Below are 20,178 nucleotides of genomic sequence, written 5' to 3' on the forward strand. Positions count from 1 at the left end.
TGACGCATACATTCATTTTATTACAAAGCTAGAGCTTTTTTCAGGGGGCGGGGTGTGAAATCAGCAGAGGGTCATATACAGGCACAAGGTCTTGCGAGATGCTCAGACGCGCTCACTCCAGATGCCAAATTCACAAGGGAGTGTCAGATGTCCAACCAGCTTACACAGAGGGAGGGGCTGGTGCAGTTTGTTGAGTCTATGAGGCATTGTGAAGGACCCCAACTATGTCTGGTTGACGTGGTCAACAGGGAGCTGATGTGAAACGGGGGGAAAGGAGACGGGGACACACATCCGTAGCGATGGCTGCTCCAGGCCACAGGTGCACTGTCCAGTCTTTGGGGGCTTAGAGCTGGGTCAGAGCAGCTGACCTGCTCAAAAGGCCCGAGGTGGAGAAGGGTGGGAGTTCTCCAAGGGAGTAGGGTCCTGGGGGCTCAGTCCGGGATCCCCCTGACCCCCGGAGGGTGCCCTGAAAACAGAGGGTCTTTGGTGGCAGGGCAGAGACGACGGACGTACCCGCCTTCAGGAAAGTAGGAGGGTTAGGAGATCTCCTGGGAATCCCGGAGGAAGGCCGCAACTCTTCAGCCCCGTGTACTGCTCACACGCTCCCCCAACAGCCAGTAGGTCCGGAGTTTACCCTTCCCCTGGAGAGATGAGACAGGAGGGCTGTTCAGACATCAGACACCAAACCCACCACGATGTCCCCACCTGCCGCCCCAGGGCAAAGAACAGAAATCTGGCGCATAGATACATTCAGTGGCGGCTGGTGCCCGTTTAGGCTATATTGGAGTACCCGGACTGGTCTCAAGCTTTAAAGACGAAAAGGCAAAGGTTAACAGAAGAACTTTGCCAAGTTCCTCACCTTCATCTCCACATCCCCACGGAGCTCCAGATCAAAGCACCCAAACTCCTCCAGGATGGACTTGGTGGTTCCTGACAAGTGGATCTTCAGAGCTGGAAGGTGCAGACAGAAATTAGCGGGTTTGCACTGTTTCAGCCAAACCTTTGCATACATGTGAGGTGGGGAGGGCCTCTTTTAAAGCCGTCCCAGTCGGCGTCCAGCACCGCATGAGTAAGTTCCAAAGTTTCACTGTGACAGCGTATCGGTGAGGGAAATAAGGTGAGGTGGGAAGCTGCGCGCAGTATCTCAAAATCCAAATTCAGAACACCCAGTTGTGTGACGGGGCGGGGGCTAGATGGTGAAAAGGATCTGGCCCGTGAAGCCATCAAAGGTCGCCTGCCCCTGCCCACCCCACCCAAAATAGCAGCTCACCTTCCCCGTTGGACTCCATGCGGGAGGCTGTGTTGACTGTGTCCCCAAAGAGGCAGTAGCGAGGCATCTTCAGACCCACAACTCCGGCACAGACAGGGCCTTGGGGAGCAAAACACAGCAGTCATTGGGGATGGGGTGGGATGAAGACACGTGAGTGTGGAGCTTTTCAGCTCCCATCCAGTGATGGCTAGTGCCCATTAAGACTGGTGGGGCAGAAGAGCCCAATAGCAGAAGGAACCAGAGCCAATGACAGGCATCTTCTTCCCTGCTGAGTTCTACACTGAGACTGAGGAAGAGGAAGCTGCCAGTCAAGGCCGCCCCCCCCGCCCCCTAGACTGGCTGTTAGGCAGAAAGGCAGGCAGGTGGAGACAGGCTGAGCCTGGTGGGGCACTGCCCCCTCACCCAAATGGGTCAGCCTCAGCCGCTCCCACCACTTTTCCCTGAATTGCCAGGATCAGGCCCTCTCTGCCCTGGAAATCGGTTTGTGCAGACCTAACGACAAAACGATGTGAACCATGCTTCTGACTGTATACATGGAAGGCAAATCTGAACTGTAGATTGCGCAAACCATGGTTCATCAAACCGTGCTACATCCTAACCAGCCCACTGACAACCGAGCCAGCCTTTGATTCGCTCATACAGTCGTACCTTGGTTTTCAAACGGAATCCGTTCTGGAAGTCCATTTGACTTCCGAAAACGTTCAAAAACGAAGGCGCGGCTTCCAATTGGCTGCAGGAGCTTCCTGCTGCACTCAATCGGTAGCCGCAGAAGCAACGTCAAACGTTTGGGTTCCAAAAAACATTTGCAAACCAGAACACTCACTTTTGGGTTTGCGGCGTTCGGGAGCCAAAATGTATGAGTACCAAGGCGTTCGACAACCAAGGTACGACTGTATATCATTTTTGTTACGAACGCAAAAGGAAATATTCCATTGCAATTCCTGTTTCTCTCTTCCCAAAGAATCCCAGGAACACATTTCCAAGATCAGGGTGAAGCAACACCTCCAAGTATGAATGTAAAGCCAAACACTGCCTAAACCGTGGTTTGCAAACCAGCTTCAGATCCTGGTTTTTTGTGGTTTTTTTGCCGGCTGCTCTCAAAACTATGGCTTATCAAATCACAGCACTACATCAGACGTCACAACAAACCATGGTTTGTTTGTTTTTGCCTAAGCCATCTCAGCGTTGAAGCAAGCACGGCTGTCCTGCCCATGACCAAGGTGTCTTAAAGGGGTCCCTCTTTTCACGCTCCCACTCATTTCTTACCACTGTGGATCCCGATTCGCAGTTTGAGCTGCTGGTCCGGCCGATGGCGGATCTTGAAGTTGCGCACGGTCTCAAGAAGTGCCAGCGACATGCGGGAAATCTCACGGGCATGCAGGCGTCCGTTGCGCACCGGGAGGCCCGACACAACCATGTACGCATCGCCGATGGTCTCCACCTGGGCAGATGTGGCAGGGAGAGAGATTCATGGAAGGGAGAAGCATTTCTGTGCACTCAACACAGATCAAATGCCCCCTCTTGCAGGTCAGTCACCTGATCCGTTGACTTTATGGCCAAAGCCATTTGCTTATCCCCTCCCTGCCCAATCACTCTCCCTGCCCCACAGTGGCATGTGGGCTAGTCCCCTAGATGTTCCCAGCAAATTAGAGTGTTACAGTATAAAAGCCTAACACCTCCTTACCAAGGCCCAGGAAGCTTCTGCCTGGTTTAGGGAAGCATGATGCTCACATGAGTGACATCACGACGTCCGTCCCCACTCCGCAATCTCCCTCACAAGCTGATGCCTCTAGCCCAAACAATTCCCCTACGAAAAATTTCACTGCACGCCGCTGCTGCCCCGCAACCTCAAGCTGGCCAGGCCAAGAACCTCTCACCTTGTAGACATCAAAGTTATCAATGATGGCATCAAAGCAGGTGTACAAGTCGTTGAGCAAAGCGACAACCTGTGAATGAGAAGTAAAAGGGGACTGATCTTAATGACAGGGCTGGGTCCACATTGTGCTAAGGGCGGAGGGTGGTGGGATAAAAGATTCTCGATTCTGCAGCTTCAAATGAAGTGGGGCCTTCCCACAGGAGTCTGGTTGGCTACTGTGGCTATGGACACACCACATCTTTAAAGGATGTGGCTTCCCTCTAAGAATTCTGGGAACTGTAGTTTACTCCTCAAAGAGCTGTTGGTTTCTGTTTCCCTCACTGAGCAGCTGCTGGTAGTCACAGGACTATGTTTTCATTCCACAGTCCAGATACTGTTGGATTCCCATGGGAAAGGGAGACGGGATGTGACGTTTACTGGTTTCCTGTTTCCTTGTACTGTCGTTTCTTTGTTGGAGTTGCTCTCTGCTTCTCACAGAGACAAGATGTATGTTTGTATGCTCTCAGCATAGCTTAGTAATAAAGCGTAGTAATGTCGCCATACCTGCCTCATCCTTCTGTTGCGGACTCTGGGTGTTTTATACTCTGCTGGGCTCAAGTGAAGATGAGCCATATCAGCTCGGAGGACCGGAGCTGAATTTATCTAACAAGAGCTACAATTCCAAGCCCTCTTAACAAACAGTTCCCAGGATTCTTTTTGAGGGATGCCGGCGATTGAACATGTGTTCAATAGGGATGGGTGACTGTCCGTTTCGGTTCCTCTCTGTTTCTGAAATTTTCAGTCACCCCAGATTACCTGAACATTTGTTCCCCTCCTGCTCAACCCAGTCACCTCCGTGACACGCTCGTCTCCCCGGTGATTGGTGCCTCCCAGTGCTTTGCTGTTTTGGTCACCCACCGTCCTTTCCCTTGTTACCTCCGTGAGCTAACCGCCGTTGTCCTGGTTACCTGAGTTGCCGCAGCACCTGTGAGGGCAAGGCTCGGTAGCCGTTGATTACCTAATTGATTCCCTCTCTGCCGACCGAGGGATGAGGCTGGGGCCAAAAGTGCAGAAAGGCAGGAGGTCCTGTTGTGTTGATCAAGCGAGGGCAGGAGACCAGGCTCCTAGTATTTATACAAGGCCTAGCTGAGGGATGGGGAACTCAAAACAATTGGGGAACCCCAAAACAATTCAGTGCCGCATCCAGCAGAAAGTACCCCCCATCTCAAACCACCATGATCTTCTCTCTCCCCATCCCATTCCCTCTTTTCTGCCATCCCTCTTCCCTCCCTGTTTCCTCACCCAATGGACTGATGCATCTGTTTCTCACCCCACCCCACCCCTTCCCCGCTGTCCCCACCCTGCATGCTGCCCCCACCCACATGAAATTAGGCCAAGGGCAAATGCCACCCTCAGACCTCAGGTTTCCCACCCCTTGCCTACCCAGTCCGGACACTCCACACTGCTGGGGAACCCCAGTGCTGATGTTGTATCCCCTTCTGTGCACAGACGCCCAAGAGCAGGCCATTAGCTCAGCCTAACAGTTTCAGAGTTTGAAACCCAGGGTTCCTGACAGGATACCATTAACTAGGTATTGCGGGGATGGGGGGGTAGTTCAATTCAGTTCACACTTCGAGGTGAACCTACCCAACTCCCACTTTCTGAAACAGTACACAAACCGAAACACAGCCATCCTTTGAGATTCACACTCACACTTCTGAATTTTGCAAGCACTGTGTACGAAAAGGCATACACTCTCTTATGGCCAGAGTGTTGAGTAACTTAGTGTGACAAGAAAAGAAAAGAAAAGAAAAGAAAAGAAAAGAAAAGAAAAGAAAAGAAAAGAAAAGAAAAGAAAAAACATTTGATTGAGGGGGATGAAATTGGGTGGCAACATTTCTTAAAGGGGCATACTCTTGGCAGGTAGTAGCAGGCCCCTTTTTATTTTTTATTTTGTCATTATAAAAAAACTATTCTAAATGAAAAACAAAACAAAAAAGAAAAAGAAAATGCAAAGTCCTCTCTCACTCTCTTTCTCTATATACCGTATTTTTTGCACCATAACACTTTTTTCTTCCTAGAAAGTAAGGGGAAATGTCTGTGCGTGTTATGGAGGGAATGCCTACGGGTGGCGGGGGGGATCTGCTGCAGTCGTGAGCAGAGGATCCATGGTTCCCCTTCCTCCTCCGTGGCTCGCTTTGAAACAGCAAAGCGGGAGAGGAGCCGCTGAGTGGGGAGGAGAGAAGGAAAGAGAGCCTGCTTCCTTAAAGGAGCAAAGTGGGAGAGGAGAGACACGAGTGTAAGCGGCTCCTGTCCGGTTGGCTCCTTTAAAGCAAGCAGGCTCTCTGTCCCTCTCTCCTCCCCACTCAGCTCGCTAAATAGCAGCAAAGTTTTTCAGCTCGCTAAGCCGGGGATGAGCGGGGAGGAAGGAGAAAAGCAGAGCCTGCTTGCTTTAAAGGAGCAAAGTGGGAGAGGAGAGGAGCCTTCTCCCCTTATACCCCTCTTCTGCATTATTAGCAGGATCCTTCTCCACCCACCCCAGGCGTGTTCCTTCTCCCCTTAAACCCCTCTCCTGCATTATTAGCAGCATCCTTCTCCACACACCACATGCGTATTCCTTCTCCCCTTAAACCCCTCTCCTGCATTATTAGCAGCATCCTTCTCCACCCACCCCACGCGTGCTCCTTGTCCCTTGAGTGCTTTTCCTTTCCTCCCCACTTAAAACGTGGTTACAAAGCACGGATCCACATGGATCCTCAGGATTTTTGCATTGGGCTACTCCAAACTCACTGTCAGATCACATGTCTGTGGCCACAGCATGAACCACAAAAATCATACATCCACTGTTTCGTTTAGAATATTTTTTTTCTTGTTTTCCTCCTCTAAAAACTACGTGCGTGTTATGGTCGGGTGCGTGTTATAGAGCGAAAAATACGGTATATGTTTAAAAAAATGCAGATTGATGTGGGAATGGGGAGAATAAAATTGAAGACTGGAAAAATGAGGATTGGAAAAGAACTGTTGTCCCTATTAGAAACACCTTCTCCTGTTCTCGGCGCCGCAACTGCAACCACTGCCTTGGTCCAACCCATTTACCTGCATGGGGGTACTCTCTGCCGACAGGGCAGTGAAGCCCACGATGTCGCTGAAATAGATGGTGACGCTGTCAAATGCCTCTGCTTGCACCGTCTCCCCGCGTTTCAGCTGCTCCGCCACTGAGCTGCACCAGAGGGAAAGTAACGCACATCACTGCATTTCCACATACCGATTGATTAGCCACAATTAGGAGTGAAGGCAGACCTGATTCATTTTGTGTCCACTGGAGAAGTGGGGCTCACTGTATAGCTATCGCATATACAGGCCTTCTTTTGCAGATTGGGCTCAGAGCAGGGACCTGCGCAGAACACGAGTTATTTTTGTTTAGGGCACAGACCGGACTGTTTTGCTGGCCTTTGTTATCAGTCACGAAGGAAACCTGCTCCCACAACATTTTTTAAATTGCTGGGCTGTGTGGAGTGCTGATTGGATGGGCCACGCAGAGCTCTGATTGGCTGGGCCCTTGTGGTAGGCAAAGAACGGAGCCCGGCTGCACAGTGTGCTGATTGGCTGGGCCCTTGGGGAAGGCAGGAAACAGCTCGGCTGTGCAGCGCGCTGATTGGCTGGGCCCTTGTGTATACCACTTCTGAACATGGATGCTCCACAGAAGGAGCATGGCTAACAGATACTGGTAGAGGACTGGTGTGGGGCAGACTTACTGGGGCAGAATCTGGTAGAGCAGGGCCTCTGCCTTGCGCTTCTCCTCCAGGTAGGCCTGTGTGCGCTCCTCCACCAGCTCCTCCAGGTTGTTGGCGTACTGCTCCATGCGTGACAATAACGTATCCAAGAGGTTGCAGCTGTTGCCCCTGCCACACAGACAGTCAAAGATGAAAGCAACCGAGATTCTAGGCCGCCGCCACCTCTGCCAAGGATATTCCGGGGGGGCCCTTCTCTGCATTTCCAGCTTTCATTTAGAAGAAAACACAAACCAAAGTTTCTAGTCCCTCTGTTTTGCGGAGGCAGGATCCTACACCCTAAGAAGCAAACCAACTCCTGCCTCCCAGTTTTCTGACCAATGGGTCAGTCAGTGGGAAAAACTGAGGTTTCCACACATACATCCCCAAACCTCTCTCCATCCTTCAGCTAAGCAGAAGCACTCAAGGGGGGTGCAAAGCAGGGATGCCGGGAGGCGTGGTCTGGGGAGAGGGGGTGTGGCCTACAGACAGTTCTGAGGGCTATAGAGGATTGGAAGGACACATTTGGCCCTAGAGGTCCCGGGCCCTTGCTGGAAGGAGGAGGGGGACATTTTGGGTAGCATCCAATGCTAATTCCATTCAGAGTAAGCCCACAGAAATTAAAGGGCCTTCATTTCAATGGGTCCACTCTGAGTAGTACTAGCATCAGCTACAACCCTTCACTGTTGTGATAGAAATTTTATGGTCTTAGATATATGGTAATGTTCATAAGTGTACCAACCAAGCACGTACATAGATCAGCACAGGAAGACCAACCTGGAACCATTTTGATTCCTAAACTGAGTAAATGTTTTCTCTACAAGATCAAAGCGGGAAACCTCCCCATTGTCTCTTTCCTCACAAATCCTGTCTTAAGGGCCCATTTAAGATATGAATAGGGTGTGAGCCTGTGACCTGGCCCAGGAACTAAATATTTATCATTACAAAAGACTGCCCAGGCTCCCCAGGCAATCCAATCTAGTAACCTGCCAGACAGGAGATAAACAATGACAGGAGAAAAACAACATTCAAATTTCTGTTTTAAGACCGCCTTTTCTGTGATGTAGGTATGATGTATCTGAGGGGTGGTCTTAGGTTACACCCCTTCTGTGATGTATGTATGATGTTTCTGGGGGTGGTCTTGATCTACCGGGTGGCAATTTCAAAAGTCTTTATAAGGCCTTGCACACCATTTTTCGGGGTTCCTCCTCCTCTCCTGTGTGTGAGGGGAGCACCCTGTTGCAACAGATCAATAAAGATCAAGCTTACTAGCTGCTTTGCTTCTCAATATTCTCTGGTTGGCCTCTGTTATTCTCTCCTACCAATAGGGAACCTATGTAAGGACTCTATATGGGCTCTTGGATACCCCATAAGGGAAAAGGGCAATTTTTGTTTACAACACTGTTCTCAGAGATTGCTGAGGGCCGCAGGAAATCAGGTCAAGGGCCGCATGCTGCATACTCCCGCCATAAGCCCCCCCTTCACATTTCCAGGTAAATGCCCTGATGTTCGGGCAGCGCCTTCCCGCTTTTCATCAGGGGGGAATGATGAATTTAATCACATGGCTCCTTTCTGAAAAGGCGCCTGTGCACATTGGGGTGAAAACAGGTAACGACGGCCGCCTGTCAGGTGGTGCTTGTGGGGAGGGATGCAGTGAGGGCGCGTACCTGTCAAATTTCCGCAGCATGCCTTTGATGTGGTGGAAGTCGGGGCGTTCCTGGGGGTCTTCGGCCCAGCACCGCTGCATCAGTAAGACCACCTCCTCGAGGTTGGATGGCAAGTTCACCGAGGGGCGGAAGGGGGGGCGCTCGCTGCTCTTTACTCGCTCGATAATTTCTGAAAACGGCACACGGGCAGGGGAGAGGGGGACCGAAAAGAAATTATAGCCAGGGGACATGTGCATGGGTAAGAAAGAGACATTTTAATGTGGCAGCACCTGCACTTTGGAATTCCCTGCCTATTGTTACCAGACAGGCTCCCTTCACTGCACTCTTCACTGCCTGCTGAAAACGTTTTTGTTTAGACAAGCCTACCCAGATGTTCAGAAAATTGATGCAAGCTTTCACATATTGTTATTTTAAGATTTAATGTTTTACTGTGTTTTTATATATGCTGGAAGACGCCCCCGGCGGCTGGGACAACCAAGTCAGATGGGCAGTGTACAAATCATCATCATCATCATAATTATTATTATCAGTGTGTTTTTTCTGGGGGGGATGCAGGGGTATGCATACTCCTAAACATATTGTGGATCTTTGTACTTTTGCCCATTTACTGTATTTATTTTTCCTGATTTAAGCTATAAAATGGTGATTTTCTTGAGTCAAAATGAGAGTACTCCTAAACATTTTTAAGAAAAAAAGCACTGATTACTACTACTACTACAGTGGTGCCCCGCAAGACGAATGCCTCGCAAGACGAAAAACCCGCTAGACGAAAGGGTTTTCCGTTTTTTGAGTCGTTTCGCAAGATGAATTTCCCTATGGGCTTGCTTCGCAAGACGAAAACGTCTTGCGAGTCTTGCGATTATTTTCGCTTCCCCCCCCTTTTTCTAAGTCGCTAATAGCCTTTTAGCCGCTAAGCCGCTAAGCCTTTAATAGCCGCTAAACCGCTAATAGCGCTAATCCGCTAAGCCGCTAATAGGGTTGCTTTGCAAGACGAAAAAACAGCTAGACGAAGAGACTCGCGGAACGGATTATTTTCGTCTTGCGAGGCACCACTGTATTACTTTTGAAAGTCTTAGGTAAAGGGAACCATGACCATTAGGTCCAGTCGCGGATGACTCTGGGGTTGCAGCGCTCATCTCACTTTACTGGCCGAGGGAGCCGGCGTACAGCTTCCGAGTCATGTGGCCAGCATGACTAAGCCGCTTCTGGTGAACCAGAGCAGTGCACGGAAACACTGTTTACCTTCCCGCCAGAGTGGTACCTATTTATCTACTTGTACTACATGCTTTCGAACTGCTAGGTTGGCAGGAGCTTGGACCGAGCAACGGGAGCTCACCCCATCACGGGGATTCGAACCACCGACCTTCTGATCGGCAAGTCCTAGGCTCTGTGGTTTAACCCACAGCGCCACCCGCGTCCCTTGAAAGTCTCAAATTATGGCTAATTTTTCTTACCGGTGATTTTGTTGTTTCATCTTTCTTTATAATGTATATATCGCTTGATTGAAAGAAACAACCCTCGACATTTTATGAAGCAAATACACTGGAAAAGTGTGTAAAACAACTTCTTTACCAGTTGCGCAGGGGAAGCTGTAAAGGAATGTAGCTGGATCCCAAAAGTCAGAGGTGTGGGGAACCTGCAGCCCTCCAGAGGTTGCTGAACAACAACTCCCATCAACACATTGGCCATGCTTGCAAGGGCTGATGGGAATTGGAGTCCAATGACATCTGGAGCTTCCTGCACCTTGACAGTGACCTGGAGGAGAAATTGGCATTTTCCGTTCACCCAATTTCTTACCTTTGGGGCTCAGATCCATGCCTTCCACGTAGAAGACGCTGTTCCGCAGGGCAATCTCCTGCAGGATAATCCCGAAGCTGTAGACGTCGCCTTTCTGGGTGCCCAGGAATGGGTTCGACTCCATGCGCAGGAGTTCGGGGGCCGTCCAGAGTTTCTCTAGGGGGAAAGGGGGTGGGAAGAAGCAGAGTCAAGCAGGGCAAGGGAGCGGGAGTCAGTTGCTATCATCTTGACCTGGAAGGAGACCCATGGTAGGCCTGGGGAGGCCAAAGGCCACAGGCCTTTGAGCCAGGACAGTTACAAAAGGTCACACGGCTTTTCAAGCATCAGAAGCTATGGGCTAAATCCTTCTCAGCACAGACCCACTGAAGTTAATGCACCAGTTTCCATGGGGCTAGTAACACTGCATACAAATTGCAGGATCACCTTATGCCATATGTGTCCACTCGACCACATGGATCTGTTACAGGCAACACACTTGTAAGAAATCCATCTTTTACTGCGGCGCCAGCTGCACTTTGGAACTCTGCCTATTGACATCACGCAGGGACCTTCTTTGCCTTACTGATTTTGGTACCTACTTAAAAGCTCACACCCTCCAACATGTCTCTGATGCAAATAGGGACTTCCTATTCAACAACAACAGCAAAACAATTTTATTATTAATATCCCATCCATCTGACTGGGATGCCCCAGCCACTCTGGGCAGCTTCCAACATACAGTATATAAAAACATGATAAAACATTTAAAAACTTCTCTATACAGGGGTGCCTCAAACGTCTTCTAAAGGTTGTACAACTACTTGTCTCCTTGGCTCATAGGTCACATAACTCCATACCCTCCAACATTTCACTGATGTAAATAGGAACATCTTAAGGAAAAGTGGGACATTCCAGGATCAAATCAGAAACCAGGACAGCTTCTGTAAATCTGGGACTGTCCCTGGAAAAATGGGAGACCGGGAGGGTCTGAAATCATTTTAATGTTAGGGTTGGCCTATCCAGACTTACAGAATGCCAATGTGCATTTTTAATCTCTTCTTAGCTTACTGATGATTTTAAAAGTTAATTGTTTAGCTATTGCTTGATCATTTTCCCAGATGCTTTTAAAATACCTGTTTTTATGTTTCCTTCTTAAAAACCGCTTTGATCTCCCCTCCCAGCCCCACCCCCCACACTTACAATCAAGTGATATCTACATTTTGTTAATAAAAATAAGAATTTCAGAAACCCTAACCCCCCACACCTGACCCCTCCCCTCCCCTCCCCTCCCAGCCATATCCCTCACTGGCAAACAGCGCGTGGGAATCATCCGTCTCGGGCGCCTGACGGAAGCTCTCCAGCCCGTAGTCTGTGATCTTCAACACGAAGCGACTGTCCACCACGCAGTTGGAGGACTTCAGGTTGCCGTGGTAGCTTATCACGCTGTTGTGGAGGAAAAGCATCCCCTGGTTGGAGGAATAGGGGGGGAAACATTGGAGTGGAGGGAGAGAGAGAGGTCTAAGAGCCCTGAGGCTTGTGTGGGGCAGCAGGCCCACTCTGCTAAGTACAGTGGTACCTCGGGTTAAGTACTTAATTCGTTACGGAGGTCCGTTCTTAACCTGAAACTGTTCTTAACCTGAAGCACCACTTTAGCTAATGGGGCCTTGCACTGCCGGAGGACAATTTCTGTTCTCATCCTGAAGCAAAGTTCTTAACCCAATGTCCTATTTCTGGGTTAGCGGAGTCTGTAACCTGAAGCGTATGTAACCTGAAGCGTATGTAACCCGAGGTACCACTGTATGAGGAGTGCAGATCTTGCATGGGCATTTTGTGTTACACTGATTTAAAGTCATAGAATAGTAGAGATGGAAGGGACCGTGGGGGTCATCTAGTTCAACCTCCTGCAATGAAAGAATCTTTCACTCAACATGGAGCTCAAACCCACAACCCTGAGATTAAGAATCTCATGCTCTACGGACTGATCTATTTTGCGACTGAGCTATGTCTTCTACCTTCAGTCCAAAATCTAGGGACGGGCAAATCCATCACTTTCCCTTTCTCTCTTTTCTTCATCTTTTCCAGTCTTAAATTCTCCACATTTCTGCATCAGTTTGCAAAGTGTCTCTTAATGGAAATTCCTCAGCCATTCAATGCAAATGCATCCTAATGTACACAGATTTGTAAGCAGTTTCCCCTGTTTTACACACTTTTCTTGCAAAACAACTTCCCTCGATATGATGCACTTCTGTATTTTATTCTCTCTAATATGTGCATAGTATTTATAACCTGCCTTTCTCTCAAGCTGGGATTTAAGGCGGCTTACATTTAAAAACAACATTATAAAATGCAAGGTAATAAAAACGAACTAGTTAAGAGAATAATTGCGATACATCAGAAGACATTTAGACCCTGCAATTAAAATGCAGTTTGCCCTGACAGCAGCCCAGTGATCAGCATTATCTGCTCCCTGAGTTTCCAAAGGTCTGTCTGGACATTAAGGTCTTAGCCTGCCGGTGGAAGGCTAACACAGAGAGAGCCTGCCTGACCTGTCTTGGGAGGCGATTCCACAATATGGGAACAGCCACACAGAAAAGGCTGCTTCCCACATATGCATTTTCCTATGCTTTGCTTGGAGAACTGGACTGCAATATTCAGAGAAGTGAGGATTTTGTAGGAAAGTTGTGCTTTGGTTCAGGAGCTGTTCCAAAAAAAATGTGAATTAAGTAGGTTCTCCTTTGAATCTAAACTGAAACATTCTCCATCTCTACTCCCCAGATGTTATTGGTTTACATTTACCACCATCCTCAGCTGGCTTAGCTCAGTAGGGGCTGGTCCATTAGGGTGAACTGCCCCACTGACCTCTGCCTTCAGCCAGCCCTGCCCCCCCAGCCCCCTCCTTACTTGCTACCTGTCTATGGGGGTGACCCTGCCTCTCAGCTTCCTCCTTATTCTCAATCTTGTCCCTTGTAGAACTCAGCAGGGAGGAAGAGGATGGGGACAATACTAGAATTAGTTGGCTCTGTCTTTCATTCATTGCTCTGGCGCCACCTACTGTTGGCCTCCCTGCCTTCTGCCCTACCAGTCGCAATAGGTATTCTTTCACTATTTTCCTACTGAAAAACAGCTCCCCACAGATGCTGCAACCCTCCCTGAGAAAAAGGTATGGTGATCTGTAGGTTTCCCCCAGTACAGAAAATGAGATTTGGAGAGTCCGTATGATGTTTGCAGGATGGGTGTGTGTGTGTGTGCAATTTAGATCAGGGAAATGGAATGGGGAGAATGGGTTCAACCCCTGCTCCCTCCCTTGCCCCACAGCAGGAGGGTTTGCGTTCAACTTAAAAATAGAAAGCTTGGGAAATCACAGATTTCCTTCATTTTGTGACATTTTGGCCCTTTGGTCTGGTGCAGCGATAGCCGCTAGTAACCTCCCTCACGTTCAGAGGCAGGATGAGTACCAGATGTTGAGGGGAAAGGACAACGGAAGGCTTCGCACGCCAGCTTCCCATTCCCCTCGCAGAGCTACAATTCCACAGAGTGGCTTAACAATCAACCCCTCTTCACTGGAAACACTGGGAATTGTAGCTTTGTGAGGGGAATGGGAGTCTCCTGACAGCTCTCAGCATCCTTTGCGTAGGGCGGTTCCCATAATTCCTTGCGGGGGAGCCATGACCGTTCAAAATAGTCTGGCCGCGGTTTTAAGGTGTGGGTGGCCCGCATCCACCGCCCTCCTGAATTTCGCCTGCTTGCCCCTCAACTGGACCCCAGCGGCAACCCTTCTTGAAGCTAAGCCAAGGCCTCATGTTGTAAATAAAAATATGCCCTTTTCCCTTATGGGGTATCCAAGAGCCCATATAGAGTCCTTACATAGGTTCCCTATTGGTAGGAGAAAATAACAGAGGCCAACCAGAGAATATTGAGAAGCAAAGCAGCTAGTAAGCTTGATCTTTATTGATCTGTTGCAACAGGGTACTCCCCTCACACGCAGGAGAGGAAGAGGACCCAGAACAATGGCGTGCAAGGCCTTATAAAGACTTTTGAAATTCCCATTCTCTAGATCAGGACCACCCCCAGAAACATTATGCATACATCACAGAAGGGGTGTAACCTAAGACCACCCCTCAGATACATCCCCCTACATCACAGAAATTTAAATATTGTTTTTCTCCTGTTGTTGTTTATCTCCTGTCTAGCAGGTTACTTGATTGGATTTCCTGGGGAGCCTGGCCATTCTTTTGTAGTGGTAAAATACTTATTTCCTGGGCCAGGTCACAGGCTCACACCTTATTCAAACAGACATATCCTTGAGACAGGATTTGTGAGGAAAGAGACAATGGGGAGGCTTTTCCAGGATTTGGTCAGTTTAGGAATCAAAATGGTTCCAGATTGGTCTTCCTGTGTTGATCTATGTACATGTGGTTATTAACGTTGCCATATATCTAAAACCATAAAATTCCTATCACACTCACAAGCTCTGGGCACCAGTTGCTCATGCCCTGCTTGTGGGCTTTCCAGAGGCAGATGGAGGCATTCTTAAAATTACCTTGACGATGTCACTGGTGAGCGAATAGCGGAACATCCAGTCCAAGGTGATGCTCTCGTTCTCCAGGATATCCTAGGGTGCAGCCAGAGGTGGGGAATATTGGGTTAGATTTTTCCTGATTATAATTCCAGCGCTTCTGTTTCCCTTTTCCTTTTTTTTTTTTTTATAGATATTTATTAAAATTTCAACATATTACAAAGATGAGCAAAAAAAGAAAAAAGAAAACAGATAAAAAATGAAAATACAAAATAAAAACAGTTAAAAAACAGATTAGTCTTTCCATATCTTATCTTTCATTTGCTTGTTTCCATGACCTCCTCGCACCTCCCTTTTTTGTATTCCAGTTCAATTATTTTGTTCAGCAAATCCCTCCCCTCTTTTAGTATCCTAATCATTAATCAAAAAATATTGTAATTTTAGATTTTTACATATTACATAATAAACCCTTTTTTCATCTTCCCTTGTAACTTTTCAGCTAAAGACCACTTAGTTTCTATCCAACATCATTCTAACATTCATTAATTTTACAATATTTCTGTAGATAATCTTTGAATTTCTTCCAATCTTCTTCCACCGACTCTTCTCCCTGGTCTTGGATTCTGCCAGTCATTTCCGCCAGTTCCATATAGTCCATCACCTTCATCTGCCATTCTTCCAAGGTGGGTAGATCTTGTGTCTTCCAATACTTTGCTTGTTTCCCTTTTCCAACCATGGGCAGTCCCTGTTTTGTTATGGAATGGTGGCTTTTTGGCCTAAATATTGGCCTGTCGTGCTAAATGTTATTCAGGTCAGAGGGCGTGGTGTCACAGCAATGAACGTCACTGGACGACGTCCCCTTTCCTCTGCCCTTTCCGCAAATGCATGCATCCATTCCCCCCGCAATTCCCCCATGAAGATGGCAAAAAAAGAACCGGATGCTGGTACAACCACCCTAAATTTCGTCACTTGAGTCTGACATACTTTCCAAGGCTAAGAGGGCTGGAAACATTATCCCCACCCCCTGGGAATCAAATAAGACAGAAATGAGCGCTAAACATGTGTGCCATATTCCATTGGTTTTTCAGCTCACATTTCTCACGTGGAGGAAGCTCAAATGTAATGTGGAAATTAACAGGAAAACAGAGAAATGGAATGAAGTGATGTGTGAATGAAGCCTAGAAAGATGGAGGCGTCGACACAAGTTCAGGAGGACTGTCTTGAAGATATGCTGCTGAGGGCACAAATCTCTTTTTGCACACGCAGCCCAATGCATTCTGATCCATGGCTTTTTTATGCTTAAGGCCTTCGTCCCGCAAATTCAAAACCTAGCGCCGTTTGCAAATAACTAAACCTGAGACTGCACAGTCCAACTCTTGATTTCACAGAATGCTTAGAAATTTTAGGTTTGTCTATCTATTTATTTTTTAAACGTTTGGTGTGAATTTTTCCCAACTCAGCACTTTACATATCCTGCTTGTTTGGGGAATTTTCTTTTTCTTTTATGAAAACAAAACAGGAAACCCAAGTCTCAACAACATCCAGTTTCTCAAACAATCTAAGCACACACACGCTAGGAGACTACACATTGAAATATTCCCCTCTATTAAATTTGAGAATATATTTTATTTCCCATAACCCCACCTTTCAGCACAAATGCCCTGAGGGCATCTTGACTACCCAGTTTATTTTTGCGGTTGTAAGTTGTTTTAAACTGGGTTTTTTAAGGTTGTGTTTGAATGTTGTAACCCACCCTGGGACCTCAAGGTAGAGGGAGAGTCAACATCATCATCATCATCACCATCAACAAGAACTCTAAAGGTTCTCTCCCACCTTTCCATTTATCCTCACAACCTTGTAAGGTAGGTTGCAGCTGAGAACGAGAGAAAGAGAAGGAGAGAAAGAAAGAGAGAAAGAGAGAGAGAGAGAAAGAAAGAAAGAAAGAAAGAAAGAAAGAAAGAGAACAAGGGAACAGGGGATAGAGCACAACCAGCTAAAAGTGGTTCAGTTAATGTTTTATGGAACTGTAAGTGTTTAGGGTGGAATTTGAACCTGAGGTCTCCCTGGTCCTAACCCAGCTCTAACCACTACACAACACTGTCCTGCAACTTCCAGCCCCTCTCCCCATGCGGAGCCCATCCCGGTTCCAGCCGCCTGACCATTTTCTCCCCTTCTGCTCGCTCTTTCTTTCTTTCTTACTTTCTTTCCTTCCTTCCCCCTCTTTCCTGCCTCCCCGTTTCTGCCTCCTCTCTTTTATAAGAGGAAATGCTTATCTTCAGCAGGCAGCCAGGAATCTAGGACTGTCGAAATCTCCCTATCTCCCCCCCCCCCCGCACGCCGCCAATTCTTCTCGCTCATCCACCGCGCTATAAATCATCTCTCTTGGAATCGGCTCTGCAGAGAGGCTTGCAGTACCCCCTTGGCGCTCCTTTTAATTAAAGGCTTCGTCTGCCCCCGCCTCAGCCCTCGGCTGGGCTGCGGTCGAGGTGGCGGGTGCGGAAGAAACGCCGCCACGCCAGAGGACTTTCCGGCCCTACACACACGAAAGAGGCCTGATCCTGAGCCTCACTCTCTGCAGCACAATTCCTGCATTGAATAGCCACATGTCGGCTGCCACACGTCAAGGCCACGCATGTGCGCAGCCGACGTTCTCCACAAGCAGACACACAATAAGTTTTCCGTTCTCCTCGCAATCCACGCTCTTTCTGTTCCGCTGCGGTTCGGTTCCTGCTACGCCGTTCGGTTCCTGCTACGCCTTTCGTCCCGCCATTTAGCGTGGTTTATTTAGTTATTTATGCAATCTATGTAGATTGTTTACATAAATTGTGAGTTTAACAGAAGGAGTGGCCCATCCGTTTATTTATTTCAGTTCATAAAGCTTGTATTTATTTATTTGTTTCATAAAATTTATACACCGCTTGTTTGTGAAAGAAAGAAAGAATAAAAGCCCCAAGGGGCTTTACGATAAAGATAAAACGATAACATTATCAACAGGAAAAAACCCGACAACAATAATTTAGGGCATTTGAAAAATTAAAACGGCGATAAAAACAGATTAAAACTCACATCAACGTTCTAAACACATATCGCTTGATTGTAAAGAATTTTTTTTTTAAAAAAATGAACATCTCAAAGTAGTAAGGCCTGAGGTCTAATTTCAATGTAAAGGAAGTGTTAAAATAATGGTGGTGTGGTTTTTTTGGTGTGTGTGTTTTTTTAAAAAAAACTCATTAATTACGCATTGGTTGGAGGCTTTAAAAAAAACCCAACAACTGATTGTATTCGCTGGATCGATACTGATTACATCTGCTGGTTTGATTTTTATTCCTGTTGTGGGACAAAAACGCCCACAGTGCCAATTCCCGTTTCTCTTGCGAACAGAATCCTCCATCATCCCTGCCAGCGTGACACATTTGGTTGCCGCTTGGCAACACACAGCCAGAGCGACGCCCGAGGATTGAGGCTGGCTGGCTGGCACAGGAGGCTTGCAAAGCTAAAAATATGGTTCCTTTTACTGCTCTAGGTGGCTGCCCTCATGTCAGCAGTGTGAGCAACGATGGCCAGCGAGCGCCAGACTCTCCTCAGGCCTACAAAATGGCCACCCTGTGGTCAAGGGAAAGACTAAGGGTAGTGTTTGTCTTACCCATTGCAGACCCACTGAAACTAACAAACACAAATCTCAGGCCCATTAATTTCACCAGACCTACTCAAGAGTATGCCCGCCAAATCAGCCAGCACCATCGTTACTGAGGGCTAGGCTCTCTCCAAGTCTACAAGATGGATGCCCTCCATTTCCAGCACCAAAGTTAATGAAGGCTAAGCTTTCTTCAAGTCTACATGATGGGTTATCCGTAGCTGAGGGAACAGCCTACCATCTTCCATTGCCAGCACCATCAATAATAAAGGATAGGAAGTGCAAGGCCTCCCGCAGGCCTACAAAATGGCCGTCCTTTTGCTGAGGTATTGGCCACATTATTAGCCTCCACTGCCAGCAGCATTAGTAATTAAGGCTGAGGGACACTACGCTCTCCTTAGGCCTGCAAGATGGCTGCCCTATTGCCAAACGAATGGCCAGACTGGTCTTCATTGGCAGCAGTAATAAGAAAAGCGAGTGCCTTAAGTGTGGGTTCAACTAAGTAACCCAGTGGTTTTCAACCAGTGTGCCATGGCACCCTGGGGTGCCTTGAATGATGGTCAGGGGTGCTGCGGGCAACACCGGCCTCTGTCCCTCTTTCCTTTCCTCCCTCCTCTGATACCCTCTTGAGTCTTTGCCTCCCCAAGGCTTGCCCAGCTGTTTGTTGCGGCAGCCCTGGTTACAAGCTCCCCAGGCGAATGGTGCCTCTGGGGCTGGCCAGGGGGTGCTTCCCAGGCCCCTGTGGGGCAGTGGCACCTCTCTTTGGGGCAGGGGGGGCAGCTCAGAGACCAGGGGCGGTAGCTTCAGCTGCCCAGAGGACTCCCAAGGAGAGGGGAGAAGAGAGGAGGCTGAGGGGACAGTCTCCAAGGGATGGTGTTCAAAAATGGATTAGAGGCTGCCAGCTCAGCAGGCGAGGGGTGACATAACAGGGCTCCTGAGCCCCATAGGGGTGCTATCAAAAGAATATAGTTGGTCAAGGGAGCAGTGGACCCTCAAAGGTTGAAAACCTCTGAAGTAACAATAACAATAATAACAACAACAATAATAATTTATTTATACCCTGCCCATCTGGCTGGGTTTCCCCAGCCACTCTGGGCGGCTTCCAACAAAATATTAAAATACAGTGGTTTGCTAAACATTAAAAGCTTCCCTAAACAGGGCTGCCTTCAGATGTCTTCTAAAAGTCTGGTAGACTTTTAGAAGACCCAGATCTGGATTTAGGTTTGATGAGGCCCAAACTACTGAAGGTAATGGGGCCCTTTATATGTCCAGCTGTCCTTCGTCAACAACAAATTGTCGCTGTTTTTTTGTGCTGAATATATGCTATTTGGTAATTTATGGACCTAATAGGTATCTAAAGCCATTTGCACGTATTGCCATGCAACCAGTCCACGCAGAATGTAGGCACCCTATACATAGAAAGGAGCAAACCAGTGATATTTTAGGGAGCAGGCTAGCAGGCGGGGCCCCTCACTTACATCATAGGAGCCTACACAACACAAAACACCGTTGCTGTATGTAGGTTTTATTTTATTTGTTTTTTATCTTATATTTTGGAAATGTACATCCAGGTTGTTGTTTTTCCTTTAAATTTTTTGGGGGCCCCCAAGAGAGTGGGGCCCTAAGCTATAGCTTGTTTAGCTTATACGTAAATCTGGCACTGGCCTCACCCACCTATAAGGAGAGAAGT

General features: G+C 48.0%; 1 protein-coding gene and 1 long non-coding RNA gene across 2 annotated transcripts in view; one reads left to right on the forward strand and one right to left on the reverse strand.

Moving 5' to 3' along the window:
- Window positions 1–20,178, reverse strand: part of NPR1 (natriuretic peptide receptor 1) — a 61,868-nt gene continuing 41,690 nt past the window's right edge. The window contains exons 12-22 of the mRNA XM_080984548.1: window positions 14,879–14,950; window positions 11,645–11,804; window positions 10,360–10,515; window positions 8,563–8,731; window positions 6,881–7,027; window positions 6,222–6,345; window positions 3,148–3,216; window positions 2,537–2,711; window positions 1,271–1,369; window positions 860–951; window positions 1–641 (exon numbers count right to left, since the gene is read on the reverse strand). Of these exons, the coding sequence (XP_080840674.1) occupies window positions 579–641; window positions 860–951; window positions 1,271–1,369; window positions 2,537–2,711; window positions 3,148–3,216; window positions 6,222–6,345; window positions 6,881–7,027; window positions 8,563–8,731; window positions 10,360–10,515; window positions 11,645–11,804; window positions 14,879–14,950 (1,326 nt within the window). The 3' untranslated portion in view covers window positions 1–578. The remainder of the gene's footprint in view (window positions 642–859; window positions 952–1,270; window positions 1,370–2,536; window positions 2,712–3,147; window positions 3,217–6,221; window positions 6,346–6,880; window positions 7,028–8,562; window positions 8,732–10,359; window positions 10,516–11,644; window positions 11,805–14,878; window positions 14,951–20,178) is intronic.
- On the forward strand, window positions 15,547–20,092 carry LOC308465189. The gene is made up of 2 exons (XR_013980333.1): window positions 15,547–16,521; window positions 16,676–20,092. It is a non-coding gene; the product is annotated as an uncharacterized lncRNA (long non-coding RNA).

Source organism: Podarcis pityusensis (genome assembly GCF_964106645.2).
Source record: "Podarcis pityusensis genome assembly, chromosome: 16".
Taxonomy (NCBI): domain Eukaryota; kingdom Metazoa; phylum Chordata; class Lepidosauria; order Squamata; family Lacertidae; genus Podarcis; species Podarcis pityusensis.